This window comes from Pocillopora verrucosa, chromosome 7 (assembly GCF_036669915.1).
Source record: "Pocillopora verrucosa isolate sample1 chromosome 7, ASM3666991v2, whole genome shotgun sequence".
NCBI lineage: Eukaryota > Metazoa > Cnidaria > Anthozoa > Scleractinia > Pocilloporidae > Pocillopora > Pocillopora verrucosa.
This window is the reverse complement of record NC_089318.1, coordinates 16,212,012-16,227,011: the sequence shown is the minus strand read 5'-3', so window position 1 is coordinate 16,227,011 and position 15,000 is coordinate 16,212,012. Positions and strand designations below refer to the sequence as shown.

The 15,000-nt window shown below is 37.1% G+C and overlaps 2 protein-coding genes across 8 annotated transcripts in view; one reads left to right on the top strand and one right to left on the bottom strand.

Moving 5' to 3' along the window:
- LOC131772389 (dehydrogenase/reductase SDR family member 7-like) overlaps nucleotides 1–15,000 on the top strand; it is a 16,282-nt gene that overhangs the window by 304 nt on the left and 978 nt on the right. The window contains exons 2-6 of one of the 5 annotated variants that reach the window (XM_066169835.1): nucleotides 516–637; nucleotides 726–918; nucleotides 2,034–2,083; nucleotides 13,380–13,496; nucleotides 14,847–15,000. The exon at nucleotides 14,847–15,000 is cut by the window's right edge and continues 978 nt beyond it. In XM_066169835.1, the coding sequence (XP_066025932.1) occupies nucleotides 516–637; nucleotides 726–918; nucleotides 2,034–2,083; nucleotides 13,380–13,496; nucleotides 14,847–14,906 (542 nt within the window). In that variant the 3' untranslated portion in view covers nucleotides 14,907–15,000. Of the gene's footprint in view, nucleotides 1–515; nucleotides 638–725; nucleotides 919–2,033; nucleotides 2,084–10,248; nucleotides 10,561–10,898; nucleotides 10,978–12,340; nucleotides 12,393–12,849; nucleotides 12,974–13,379; nucleotides 13,497–14,846 lie in introns of those variants that run through there. The other 4 variants (XR_010718197.1, XR_010718195.1, XR_010718196.1 and 1 more) reach the window with 4 other exon arrangements.
- LOC131774188 (retinoschisin-like) lies at nucleotides 1,647–9,984 on the bottom strand. Of its 3 annotated transcripts, none has more exons than XM_066169829.1 (7): nucleotides 9,891–9,984; nucleotides 7,272–7,441; nucleotides 6,681–7,015; nucleotides 5,762–5,903; nucleotides 4,705–4,961; nucleotides 4,018–4,132; nucleotides 1,647–2,951 (listed from the first exon to the last, which is right to left on the bottom strand). In XM_066169829.1, exons 2-7 carry the CDS (start codon nucleotides 7,354–7,356, stop codon nucleotides 2,911–2,913), a joined length of 975 nt encoding a protein of 324 aa, XP_066025926.1. In that variant the 5' UTR covers nucleotides 7,357–7,441; nucleotides 9,891–9,984; the 3' UTR covers nucleotides 1,647–2,910. The 3 variants fall into 3 exon arrangements, with proteins under 3 accessions (XP_066025926.1, XP_066025927.1, XP_066025925.1); XM_066169830.1 differs by lacking the exon at nucleotides 9,891–9,984 and adding an exon at nucleotides 9,133–9,245 and having other exon boundaries at nucleotides 1,647–3,316; XM_066169828.1 differs by lacking the exon at nucleotides 9,891–9,984 and adding an exon at nucleotides 9,133–9,245.

The window sequence follows — 15,000 nt, the reverse complement described above, 5'->3', positions numbered from 1 at the left end:
TTGCTCCAAGTTATTTTAGTTTTTAAAACTTCATTCTACACGAGGTGAGGGAAAGCAGTCGCGTAGGGGGACGGGAGCTTAACAATCTTTTTACTTCAATTAATTTCTCAAAACAGTTTCAAAAAATTTTCAAACCAGAAGAAGGCAACTCACTTACATGTCATTGAATAGGTTTATTGTGTTATGCCTCGATCTTCAAAACCTCCCGACACATGTAAATGAGGTGGACCAAAGTGGCAGGGTATTCTGCAGTTGCTCCAAAAAATAATTGAAGTTCAACTATATATGGTTTCCAGCTTATCGAGTGTTCTCCCAACCTCCCAAGTGTTTACATCAGGCTATGTAAACACGGAAACCATTTTACATTTCTTTTATAAAATAACTAATGAAAGAGGAACGAAAACCGTGTTTACATACGCTCATGTTAAATGGTTTTATGGCCAATCAGAGCGCGCGCACTATCTGAATTATTTTATAAAACTATATATTATAGTCTTTGTTTTCTTGCCACATAGGCTTGGCAGGAAAGCTTTTTCCATTAACATTTGAGGAAGATTTTCTTGTTGTGCCATTGGATATTACTAATTTCGCTTCTCACGAAGACTGCGTTACCAAAGCTCTTCAACAGTTTGGCAAGGTCATGATCTCTGCTTTGATGTGTTCTGCTTTAAATTTCAATGATATTCGAACCAAAGCTTACATGTACTATGTTTTCTTAACGACAGATTGATTTTCTAGTGAATAATGCAGGAATTTTACAGATGGGTTCATCAGTGGATAGTGATCTTGATGTAGATATTTCAGTCTTGAACACAAATGTACTAGGGACAATCTCTCTTACCAAAGCTGTTCTGCCTCACATAATTGGAGAAGGTAATGGTCAAATTGTTGTAATAAGTAGTGCCTCTGGGAAATGTGGTAAGTTTAATATCTCACTCTAGAGAGGGGCAAAGAGGAGGGGGGGGAGGTGGGTTGGAGTAAACTAAACATCATGCTGTAAATTCTGCATTACAACATAAACGTAATGAAGGATTTAATATATCATTCTGAAGGGAGGGAAGGGAGAGAGGAGACTTTTCATAAGAAAAGAGCAGCCACACATCCTGAAAATTTTGCATTAACGAATTAATACAGGCTTTACCTTTCCTCAGCCCTTATGATACCACCTTGAGCAGTGTAGATACACATTTTGAGTCTAGCATGGGTAGAGTTTATGGAAAACTTATACATATTTTTCCTTATGTGCCTAGATCATCAACAAGGGTGTTAACCCTTCAACTCCCAGATCAAATTTGTAATTCTTCTTACTGTCAACCATACAATTCTTATAATGTTAGTTCAGAGAATTTAGTATTGGATCAACTAATTATCCCCAAATTGATATTTTTCTTCATTCTCATCACTTATCTGGTTGATATTGTGTTGATATTGTAAGAAGAAATTATGTCTTGGTCACTCATGGGAGTTAAAGGGTTAAATTTTGACCTAAAAGCTGAAAGATTGCATGGGTTTTATCAAGAAAAGTGAAGTCGCTGAGTGAGCAAAAAAAAAAAAAATAAGGATTTGCACTACCAAGGGAAAGAGAAAATTTTGCAGTCCTACAAGAACATCTCTGCAAGCAAAAATTTTTTATTGAAAAACAGAGAACACATAGCACTTGCAACTTTGTTTGACACATGGCCAAGATCACTTTTTACTTTTGGGCTTTGAGGTCCCTTTTGACTCAGTTTGTGTTTTAAGTAGTTGACAGTTGTTTTAAGCCATCCCATTTAACTGGAAAATAATTTTCTGAATCTGTCAGTTGTTGAGTAGAGAAATCATGAATATCTAATGAACTTCATCTTCCCTGTATGCACTACATGTATAAGTTGCAGGCCAAGCCTTTTACCCTTTTAAGTATAAGATATACATGCCATTTCTAGTGTGTTATATTATTTGCACAAGGCACTATCATGGTAACACATTTTTCTTTTTGTATTTGATGAACGCCTCAAGACAAGCATGATATTAATTAGCTGGTATTCATTTTGCAGCAGCAGGACCTAATACAGCTGTGTATGCAGCTTTCAAACATGCTCTTCAGGTGATTGACTAGAACTGACATATTGCACTGTTTCTGTTACTGATTATACGATATATATTACCAAATATACTAAAGCATTACAGGCAGGTATTGTGTCCACTTTTCATGACTTCTTAAAGAACATTTAATATGTCTTTGGATATATTCTGATCAAGTTTGGCTACTCATAGACTTGGGCTGATATCACTCATAGGAGCACCCTTCGAAAAGCCACATTCTGGGTGAACTAGGCGCACTCTACTATGTCTCTTTGAATTTGAGACTCAGTACGACTTCAATAGCTGCGTATTCCGTTGAGCGAGCTAATAAGGATCGAATGAAACTGTGCTTACGTTGAGCGCGTTAGGATAAGAGCTTCTGAAATTTTTCGTTGTTCAAAGAACATTCTCTTTGAAAATTTTGATAAGAATTTATGAAATTTGCGGAAAATAAATAGGCGAAAGAGTCATGAAAAGTGGTTCTTTTTTTCTTAAATATTGTTACTTGATTGAATATTATTTTCTTCCGTAACGGAAGGAAACAATTTTTTGCCTAATCAAGCTACGGGCATGCCATGGAGAGAACAGGTAAAATCAGTGGGTGGGCTTAATACTAGAGACAATCAGAAGGACTTTTCATGCCTGTGTGTTTGTCTGATAGACGTCATGACAGTTAGTTAGCTTGGGGTGAAAAAGATAAGATCAATTGCTATATATAGGTGGAATCAGATAAATGCAGATGGGTGGAATCAAATCACCATGAGAGAGCACACTGTTTTTTTTTGCAGTGGGAAATGGCTTTCATAGTACAAGCTTTAAAGGCATCTGAGCACTTTTCAATCACTGCATTTATATGAAGCCCATTGCTCTGATGTTTGCTCCGCCATTATCTGTTGAGGCAAAATTTCCACACTTGATACTATCGTCCGGAAAACAGTTAATACCAAATCTGATTCTAGAATCGCATGAGAAGCAGTCATCTTCATTGTCAGCGACCATGAAATTCTTGCTTGAGCATTTCTCCTATAAAAGCATTCAGCACTGAATCCTTCCTTACCACAGTAATACTACAAAGATGCTTGTAAACCAATAAGCGACTTTCACGAGTCACGACCCAGTAAATAGAGTCGGTCTGCTTGATGGTGACAATGAACCTGAGCTGGAACCTGAGCCGAGACAGATCTTTGAGAAGGAAGTGTTCAAGAATTGTCTCATTTTCATCAGGCCAATGCTTTGAGTGATAATCAATGGTGGTCTGTCAAGGAATTAAAGATTCCGGAACTCACATCTTTTACCTGATTGAGTTATGATTAGGATATATTTCATAAGCACTGAATTTATGGTACAAAACGATACTGTACAGCGGCGGAATGAGTGCGCATGCTCGGCGGATATGGCGCGTTCAGGGAGCGTTTTGTGACTCTAGCGTGAATAATTTTCGTTGATGAACGAACAGAAAATGGTTTCACACTTTTTTGGATAGTAATTAATGTGAAACAAGTAAACAATTAATGGAGGTTGCTCTTATGGAAAGGTCTGAAGGTTAGGAAGCATTTTTTTAAATTAAAGGTCATCGTAAGCAGTTTTAAATTTAGCCAGAAAGCAAAGGCAATAGCAGTCGCTACAAAATTCGTCACCGTGTTACGGATGCTCTACTTAGTCCATAAATTCACATCTGTGACAGCAAAATTTTTCTCTGTTGAGTGAGTATGTGACGGGAAAGTTTCCACAGAAATTTTCTTGAAAACGGCTACCTTATCTGTTTTGCAAAATGAAAACAAACAATGGAAATTTTTAAAATGCCGCCATTTTTCCGCAATACTGTTACTGAAGAAATACTGTCGTTTCCATTCCTTTGCACAGGTAAAATTTGTCGCGCGTTACAAGCATGCTCACTTATTGTGCCACTGTGTCGAACAAAACTGAGTCTTGTGTAACATGCGCAGTATGCCTCACCTCTTTCACAGTTTTCTCCCCAATAACCATCTTGACACACACAGAGGTATTTTTTATATGTAAATCCCCTCAGGCACGTCCCATTAAACATACAAGGATCACTGGAGCAAGGGCTCTGATAGGTACAAAAAAGGTGAAGGAGAAATTATCTTTAGCTCTTTATAAAACCGATGATGGGAAAAAAAGTTACATCACAACCCCTCCACCTAGATGGTTTCATTGATTACTTGAAGTACCAGCGTGAGCTATCTTCTAAAATTACCTCTTGTTATCCTGTTGATAAATCAATCCAGATGCTTTCAAACGATTAAAACTTAATGCTGATGACCATCCATGTAATTTCAGTTAACAGGGGAAAAAAGGGCGTCTGAGCTTTTCACCAAAGTGTGAGGACTGAAGTTGGCACATTTTTGGGATCGAACTACATTTGTGTACATTACTTCGCAGCAGAGTATCAACATGGCTGGCGTTCGGGGTGAAAAGCTCTGTAACTTAATTTGTAACCTTAACCCCATCACTAACCTATTACCCAGAGCGCAAAACTTCGCCGTTGTTTAAGTTTGCATGCTTTTGTCTTTCTCCGTGATCCAACAAAAGTTCTCGACAAGTGATCCTCTTTCTCAGCTCAGTCATCAGACAATCTGCAGAATTACATAGAGGTATACGTAATTTTTTCCGTAATCTTACCTCAGTACCAGTGTAGGTAAACCCATCTCGGGGTTTCAGGTCTTCAGGATGTCTAACGTGATCAGAATCGCTCAACTGGCATAGCACTTGATCGTTTATTGATGGACCGATGTTAAATGATGCGCAGCTATTATCAATTACACACTTTCCTCTACAGGAATGACGCATACCCACGTGCAAAGTAATGTTTTTAATCACGTGACCCACGAGGGCGCGGTCATCTATTGATGGGGTGAATTTCAGAGATCGGCAGGAATCTGCAAAGTGGGATAAATAGTGATATTAAAGCAACGATAGGAGTAAAAAAAAGTTAAAAAATATATGTATAAAACGAAGTGAACCTGACGAAATCATCAAGGCGCTGTCCTCAATTAGTTACTGATCATGTGAGAAACTTATGATTGTTTAAGGCTCAAAAAGTAAACGTACCGGTTGTAAACGTTGTTATGACAGGAGTTTCGAGCTAAGATGATTTTTGCACTTGGCGAGCATATTTTTTCTATATAAAAAGAGCTGTTTTAGCACGTTAGAAAAAGAAAGTGAGTGCCTCCCAAGAAAGTTGTACAATTCTGACTACTACGTTTTATCAAATGTTCTGTTTGTTTTTCTTGTACGACTCCTTTCACATCTTAAACTCTTCAGTCACTTTTTCTATTTCAAGAAGAGTGGCATGGATAGCAACAGCACACGATTGAGTTGTGGCCTCCATTACTATACCAAAGGGCATCAGTGCTATGGTGCGCAACCAGGAACAAAGAATTGTTCACCAATCCTTTTTTTAAACAGAAGTGCTGCCTCTACCATCCTTTCACTAAATGGAAATAGATGGGAAGGCCGGCGTACAAAAATCAGCAGATGTTCTCCAAAACAAAAAACAAAAAACTTCTTTGAAAGAAATACAAACAAACTAGGGAGCCGTGTCCCTAACGACCACTGGCGCGATTTGGTGTTCACCCGCTTTCACTTGCCTCCTCTGACTCAGGGCCTGGAGCAACCTAAAAGCTAAGTGGTGTTACGGCAGTAGATTGTATAATTAAGAAGAGCAATTTTCGTTTACCTCTATTACAGTCGTAGAGCTCTGCTCTCATTGAAATATAGCTATTCCAAGCTACCGGTCGAAAACGAATGTAGCGCGCAGTGATTGGTGGGTTTAAGACGTTTACCACAACGGTGTCTTTGTCCGTGTTTCCATTAAACTCCTTAATAGGATAAATTAAGAATTAATAATATATCAGCCCTTGAAAATATTTACTGATAGTGGATAAAATTCAAGAATTGGCAGCTTAGACCTGCCAGTTTTGATCAACACTCTAACTCCCAAGATCTGATTGGTGATTCTCCCTAATAGCTGCAATACATTTCCATGTAAATAACAGTTATGACAATTTGTCCGTGTTTCCATTAAACTCCTTAATAGGATAAATTAAGAATTAATAATATATCAGCCCTTGAAAATATTTACTGATAGGGAATAAAATTCAAGAATTGGCAGCTTAGACCTGCCAGTTTTGATCAACACTCTAACTCCCAAGATCTGATTGGTGATTCTCCCTAATAGCTGCAATACATTTCCATGTAAATAACAGTTATGACAATTTGGTGTCATATCATGATAAAAAACTCATATCTGATAAGTTTGTCTGAGTATTCATGAATTGCTTGATGGATAATGTATGGATATTAAAAAGAGAAGTTAAGTGTTGATCACTTCTGGGTGTTAAGGGGTTAACAAGAGGAATTAACTCTCTTTTCTGAGAGCTTTTCCTCTAGTTAAGCTGTCAAGTATGTTCGTTTCATTCATGCTTCCAACTGATCTTGCTAAGGATATCAAAACCTTATGTACATGTGGTCCACTTGGTACTCTTTCTTTTTAAACATATTTTAAAATTATTTTAATTATTCTTGCGAAAAGACGCATGCACAAATGTATGGAAGTATACGTTCTGAGAACATTCGCATGAAATTTGCAATCCTACTTTATCAGCACTTTGTCCTTCTTCTTTGAAATACTGCAAGCTTCCTTCATCATTACCATACTGCAGTTTGTACTTTGTAACCCACTGATTAACTCCATTCCTTCCCTGCGTTCCTACGCGAGTAACTTTGGTCTGTTGATCTCTCAGATCAATCTGCAGCCACTGTTTATCATCATTTGTCCTCGCTGTCCAGGCTCCTCCTTTTTCGGGGCCTTGTTCATGATGTAGTCTGCCATTTTTGGGGCTAAGACTGCTGCCCCATTGGGAAGAGGCGCTAATTTGACTGTCAGATATTGCACCGTTTTCCATGCCAAGAGGGTACGTGTATTCGCATTCTAAAAGTTTATCCAGTTGTAAAAAAATAAGCACAAATACGTCTTCTAACGACAAAATAAATATCTTACGTTCAGAAAAATTAGCCCCTGGAAGAACAGGTGCTTAATTAACATCTTCAGATACAAATACTTGAGATATTGAAGGGAAAGGTTGTCTATCCTCTCAAAACCTCCAGAATTTATCGAGTGACCAAGATTGAGAATTAAAGCAAATTTAGCACGGAAACTTCGTAGACACTTGCATTAGGTTATTTACCTTCTGAAGCAGTGGTACAGTGGAAAAGATAACTTCCCCAGAGGAAAAACGATAACGTGCGAGCTAACTCAAAATGGTGTTTCATTTTTAGCAGTGATGCAGGATAATTAAACAGTTCTTTGATCGTAGTGCAATCAAACGACCACAGAAAGTTGATGGACTGTGAGAACCTGTTTGAGTAAACAGTAAAGAGTAAAGTAAAGTTTACTTAGCCGGATAATTGACTTTTCCATTTACTTGACCCGAAGACAAATTTTGAAATAATATCGACTCTTTAAATTTGCTTTTCCCATTTTTTTAGAGCGGAGTCACATCCTACTGTGTAAAGTACATAAGCATTCTGAGTTTGGCTAACATCTGCCCCAACCAAATTAGCCAATCAGAACGAAGCCATGAAGCCTGAACATGATGTTATCAAACCCTAACCCTAAACCCTTAAATTTTAAATCAACGAGCCTTCAAAATTTACCCTTATCACGCATATGAAGTACTAAAATAATTTAAGATAAGAACTTACCACCTCGATTGTTACGGGAAAATATATTGATTTTTCTATATGGTTGTTTGGAATATATTTATTCGTAAACTTTTCATATTCAACCATTTTTATTTTATTCGAGTTCATTCAAGATCTTTCAGTCTAAGTAAATCAAAAAATATAAAAAGCCACAGTGGTTTTTGAGTAGTAAACTAAGAGATTCTTGTTTTGTTGCTTGCTTTCATTTTACAGCTACATGTCGGTACTTTTGTTGACCACTGTCTGTGAAATTTTTAGGTAAATATAACTTTTAATGGTCTTTCTGAAAAAATTAGCTCTCATGGTAGTTGGCAGCTGAGTTTTTGCTCGTAATTTCAGTTTCCTTTCGTACGATAATTTCCCACACCAACTTTGCATAGATAAGCGGAAATTGCATAGATAAGCAGAAATTTTTAACTGCTTTTCCACTTTTATTTCCTAAGCTGTTCTACTTTAATTAAGAGAGGTATATTTTCAATATCAGAGCTGTGAATTCTCACCTCAGTTTCCTATTTTTAATGGCCTAGAGTTTATTGAATCCTCTTCCTTAATTTGACAATTCTCACATCAGTTCATACTTAGGCAAGTACATTGTAAAGCTTTTTCGATTACATAGACGACTGCGTGCCGATTACATTGATTACGAAGTTGATTATGCTAAAGGTCATATCAGTTGTTGGTCCGACCTAGTAATAAAGTCTACTGTGAAACCAAAACGCTGTCTTATCCTTGAAGTCCGTAAAAGCTCGCTTGAAGTAGATCGTTGTGTACTAGGAAATCGTGACGAGTTTCCGTTCTCACTGCCGAGTTGCCTCTACAGAGCTATTTTTCCCCCATGGTTGTTGTGCCTTCTACGGGAGTTCAGTTGTGCACAAAAATCTGATCCTTACACAATAGCGTCTGAAGACTATTACAAAAATGCTGAGTTGCGTAACAGCACACCACAAAGAAATTATAATGATTTAAAAAAATAGGAAAAAATTTTCATCCAGCCGTCGATATAACGAACAATTTGGTTGTTTTTACGCAAATTCGTTGTATCGAAGTTTTCGATATTACGAACCCTCAATATAACGAACCAGTTTTGCCACTCCCTCGGCATTTCGTTAAATCGAGGTTCCACTGTATATAGCAATTCAAATTGCACAGTTTCGGTATTACACGAAAAATGTTTCTGTCAGATAGCTGCAAACTTAGATATTAACTTTCTCTTTGTTTTCCGAGTAATGTAAAATATTTTTGTTTCAAGGACATCTACGGTCTTCTGTTGACCGATTTCTTGTTTCACAGTGAAAATCTTATTTGTCTCGAACTATTCTTTTTCTTTGTCATGATTTCTGTTACCTTTTTATTCCCGAGTTCTTCCCTCGCCCATGTTGTGAATGTTGGGAATCGTTGCAAAAATCAACCAACTAAGTATTCTCTTCGAAAAAATTTAAATTTTGAGAGTGTCTCCGCGTGTATCCCTGCATTAATAATAGAGACCAACAAAAGTATAAGAAGTAATTAAAAAAAGATATCAGATATGTTATGTTTTGACTACCCGACTATCTTCAACAGCTTGTGTTTCTTACATGTAAATTTCGATGTAACGTTTGACATCAAACTTGAAACGGTTTTCTTTACTTTTAAAATTCAGATATAACTTTTGCGTTCATGATGTGAAACGTACCTCCAGGAGACAAATAACTGAACTTCTAGTTTGATATTTTTCGATATTTGCTCTTCATTCTCTTAAAACAGACCCCACAGGCTGACTTTATTTGTTATGCCGGCTAAGAAATTATTAAGATGACGAACGTTTCATGGTTAAAGGGGTAAGTTTCTAAAGAAACTGTGGTGCTGCGTCGGTGGGAGAGTATAGCAGGTAATTTAGTGTTAACAACTGGGTTGAAAACGTAAATTAGCCACCGTAAAGGGTAAAAAAGCTGACGTTTCGAGCGTTAGCCCTTCGTCAGAGCGATTAGAGGAATTGCGGGTTGTGTGTTGGTGATAGCCAGTTGTTTGTGCTTTGTTTGGTGTTTTGTTGATCCAAAATTAAACAAGCTCAGTCCGAATGCAACTTCCACAGTTCTTTGAGTAAATTTCATTGACTTGCTTACCCATTTCGTAGCTCCTGAGGGCAAATTTTTTAACGGGACCACAACACAGCAGTCAAACGTGGAGCATACCCAAGTGAATCATTTCTGGCCGACCCCGCCAATTTCCCCTTGAAACATTACAAAGGAAAATAGCTGTCGCGCAAAGCTATAAGAAACAATCCAAACGTTCGTAAAAATAAGGGCAAGTGACCAGATATTTCAAGAAGTTAGAAAAATACAAGTCATGCCGTCAAGAGACTTACTTTGGTAAAGCATTCTGTTGCTCTTACTTCCCCACTTCAACACCTGGGTGCCCTGTGATCCAGCTGTCTTTTAGACCCAGGTCTCCCATTTGGTCAGTCATTAGTGTCCACGAAACCTGTCTCGCTGTTCACCCTTAACCAATATCTTATCGAAAATGATAGGTTTCCTCGAGATATGTGTTTTTCTGTTTGTCGTCTTGCACATCTTGAGAATTTATTTTGCCGATTGCGATGCAGTACTACATTTCTACGAGAGATTTGCAAAGCCACCGGATAAAAGACTTCGAGGTAAAGTGATTTGGATTACTGGTGCATGACGAGCGGAATCGGCGAACATTTAGCGTACAAGCTAACTGAATTTGGCTGCAAACTGGTGCTATCAGCGAGGAGAAAAGACGAATAAGACAGAGTGAAAAATCAGTGCATGAGTAAGTTTTGCTCTAAGTTATTTTAGTTTTTAAAACTTCATTCTACACGAGGTGAGGGAAAGCAGTCGCGTGGGGGGACGGGAGCTTAAGAATTTTTTTTACTTCCATTAATTTCTCAAAACAATTTCAGAAAATTTTCAAACCAAAAGAAGGCGACTCACTTACATGTCAGTGAATATGTTTATTGTGTTATGCCTCGATCTTCAAAACCTCTCGACACATGTAAATGAGGTGGACCAAAGTGGCAGGGTATTATTCTGCAGTTGCTCCAAAAAATGATTGAAGTTCAGTTATATATTATCACTATAAATAATAGTCTTTGTTTTCTTGTTACATAGGCTTGTTGTGCCATTGGATATTACAAATTTCGCTTCTCACGAAGACTGCGTTACCAAAGCTCTTCAACAGTTTGGCAAGGTCATGATCTCTGCTTTGATGTGTTCTGCTGTAAATTTCAATGATATTCGAACCAAAGCGTACATGTACTATGTTTTCTTAATGACAGATTGATTTTCTAGTGAATAATGTAGGAATTTTACAGATGGGTTCATCAGTGGATAGTGATCTTGATGTAGATATTTCAGTCTTGAACACAAATGTACTAGGGACAATCTCTCTTACCAAAGCTGTTCTGCCCCACATGATTGGAGAAGGAAATGGTCAAATTGTTGTAATAAGTAGTGCCTCTGGGAAATGTGGTAAGTTTGATATCTCACTCAAGAGAGGGGCAAAGAGGAGGAGAGGGGGGGGTGGGTGGGAGTAAAATATACACCATGCTGAAAATTCTGCATTACAACATAAACGTAATGAAGGATTTAATATATCATTCTGAAGGGAGGGAAGGGAGAGAGGGGACTTTTCATAAGAAAAGAGCAGCCACACATGCTGAAAATTTTGCATTAAAGCATTAATGCAGGCTTTACCTTTTCTCAGTCCTCATATGATACCACCTTGAGCACAGATACACATTTTGAGTCTAGCATGGGTGGAGTTCATGGAAAATTTATACATATTTTTCTTTATGTGCCTAGATCATCAACCAGGGTGTAAACCCTCAATTAAACACCTCAAATTTGTATTTCGTCTCACTGTCAACCATTTGATTCTTATAATGTTAGTTCAGAGAATTTAGTATTGGATCAACTAATTATCCCCAAATTGATATTTTCTTCATTCTCATCACTTATCTGGTTGATATTGTATTGATATTGTAAGGAGAAATTCTGTCTTGGTCACCTATGAGAGTTAAAGGATTAAATTTTAACATAAAACCTGAAAGATTTAAGGATTCAAGGAGATTAAAGATTTGTACTCCCAAGGGAAACAGAACATTTTGTAGTCCTATGAGAATATCTCTGCAAGCAAAAATTTTTTTTATTGAAGAACAGAGAACACATAACACATGCAAGTTTGTCTGACACATGTGGCTAAGATCACTTTTTACTTTTGGGCTTTGAGGTCCCTTTTGACTCAGTTTGTGTTTTATGTAGTTGACAGTTGTTTTAAGCCATCCCATTTTACTGGAAAATAATTCCCTGAACCTGTCAGTTGTTGAGTAGAGAAATCATGAATATCTAATGAACTGCATCTTCCCTGTATGCACCACATGTATAAGTTGCAGGCCAAACCTTTTACCCTTTTAAGCATAAGATATACATGCCATTTCTAGTGTGTTATATTATTTGCACAAGGTACTATCATGGTAACACATTTTTATTTTTGTATTTGATGTATGCCTCAAGACAAGCATGATATTAATTAGCTGGTATTCATTTTGCAGCAGCAGGACCTAATACAGGGCTGTGTATGCAGCTTTCAAACATGCTCTTCAGGTGATTGACTAGAACTGACATATTGCACTCTTTCTGTTACTGATTATATGATATATATTACCAAATACACTAAAGCATCACAGGCAGGTATTGTGTCCACTTTTCATGACTTCTTAATTAATATCTAATATGTCTAGATATATTCTGATCAAGTTTGGCTACTCATAGACTTGGGCTGATATGAACAAGTTCTTAATGAAACTCGTAGCACTCTGAGCTTGAATCATTCCTATCTTCCATTCGATACAAAAAATAAATAAATAAATGAAAAAAGGTTGTAAGGTCAACCATGTAATAAGAATTACACTTGGGACAGACTAACAAGTTTTTCCAGGACTTCTGGAAAGTGAACGAAGGTTAACCCTTTAACTCCTAGAAGTGATTAACATGAAACTTCTCCCTATGTTTTCCATACATTATTCAGCAAACAGGTAAAGAGAATATTTGAACTTATCAGGTAGAAGCTGCTATCTTGATCTAGCACCACATTCTCATAACTAATTTACAAGGAAATGTGTAGCAGCTAGAGGGGAGAATTAACAATCAGATCTTGGAAGTTAAAGGGTACTAGACAAACAATGGTGAGCTAACATTATAAGCTCACCATCATTTATCTTACTGGCCATGTTTAATCTTTACTCCCCACCCCCACCCCTCTCCTTATTTTTGACCATCAACCTCCCCCCTGGTACAAATTTATTTCTCTCCCCAGCCTCCCACTTCCATTAAAATCAAAGATGAGGACCATAATTTTTGTTATGAAATTACTGAGCACTTGCTTGCCAAAATCACACCTGCTCTACAGGCTAAATTTTTGTGAATTAATGATTTGGGGCTGAATTGTTTTTACTACAAGGGGGCAAACTTGTATAGGTTGTAGGGGTAAACTTCCTATAGGGAAAAATCTCCAGTTACTCTTTTAAAGCCTATAAAATTAGAACAAAATTGCTGTCCAGTATGTAATAAATATACTTGTATCATTTACAGGGTTATTTCAATACTTTGCGCATAGAAGTCCATGAAAAAAATGTTGGTGTCACAATGATATGCCCTGGCCTAGTGTATTCAAACATTTTAAAAAATGCATATCAAGAGAATATTGAGGTATGTTAATGATATCCACCTTTCATACTATTATTTATTATATAAAATAAAAGCATGGTTGAACCAAATCAAGGGGAAACGTTGGTTTGCCCTCACTATGTTTTATTATATAATAAGCTCAGTTATGCATGCATTCTGATTGGTTCTCACGTATGATCTATTGGAGGACAGATGTATAGATGACATCATCATTAAAACTTTTTTTAATTCTTTATTATATAAAGCAAATAGATTCCAAGTTGCCATGCATCTGTTCAGTAATAGATCACAGAGGACGTCAAAATGTGGTAAGAACATCAGTGACACACTCAGCTGTGCCTTGTGTGCCACTTTTTTGTTCTTACCACATTTTGATGTCATCTGTGATCTATTATTGAACAGATGCACAGAAACTTGGAATCTATTTGTTAAATATGCACATTCAAAGTCTCCTTCATAGCTGACTCATTTCCCCCCCCCCCCTCCCCCCTGCCTTGGTTAGGATCAGGTGCCTCTCAACCAATCAGATGCAAAACTTAAATCAATCTCAACTTGGTAACTTGCACTTTCCCACACTTCAAGGAGATTGCTTGTGTTACTCTGAGTTCTCATTGGGTAATGGTGATGTTAACCCATTAAGCCCCAATAGTGACCAGCATCTAATTTCTCCCAACAATATCACTACCTGATCAAATGTATAGATCATGAGAATAAATGAAATGATCACCAAAGATGAATTGTCTTGATGTTTGAACAAATTCTCTCAATCAGTAAAATAAGAAACATACAGAGAACAGTGACAAGAATATACATGTTGATATGGGATCTTAATTAAAGGGTTAACCTTTTTTCTGATTGGTTGTTGTGATTCATTTGTTGTGATTCATTTGTATAACATCTGTTTTGCCTCTCCTGTCTCCCATTACACTATGGTATTGGTGGAAAATGTAATTATACATCCTCCAATCAGGTGGAATACTTGTAGCAGATGCGACTTGGTCATTTTCCTGTGCTGTATGCTACAAATCAAACCTATTAAGTGGGCTCTTTGGTTGGATTTTTATTTCAGTCCTTGAAAATTCTGAAGTTTCCACTTTAACTTGCCTTGTATGCCCTCTTTTTTAGTGGAACTATTTGTGGAAATGTTTTTGAGCTTTCTTTCACGACATAATTGGTGGGTTTTGAGAATTATCTCCTCGTGGGTGCAGCAGAACCCCTGTTAACTCTACATGAAAATTTTAGTTGTAAATTGTGTTTTTTTTGCATGGAATGATTCATTGAATTTATTGACGTGTGGCCTTTTGTTCCTAATTTATATCAAATCACTTATTTATTCATTGATTGACTATTTTAATTGCCCTTTTTATGTAGGTGGGTACAGTGGAAAAACCGGAAACGGACGTGAAACTTGACCGTGGGATCCCTGAGTAACCACTCAGTCCAAAATTCAAATACTTTACCTAAATTAATTGTGTTTGGTTTTTGCTTTTTTGTAAATATAATTTAACTTTATTGTGCTGGGATT

Coding starts and splice junctions, on each gene's coding strand:
- LOC131774188 (XM_066169829.1), bottom strand. CDS start 7,356: ATGAAACACCATTTTGAGTTAGCTCGCACGTTATCGTTTTTCCTCTGG. Junction 4,962..5,761: donor GCTCTACGACTGTAATAGAG/GTAAACGAAAAT, acceptor CCCACTTTGCAG/ATTCCTGCCGATCTCTGAAA. Junction 2,952..4,017: donor GGGAGAAAACTGTGAAAGAG/GTGAGGCATACT, acceptor TTGCCTCAACAG/ATAATGGCGGAGCAAACATC.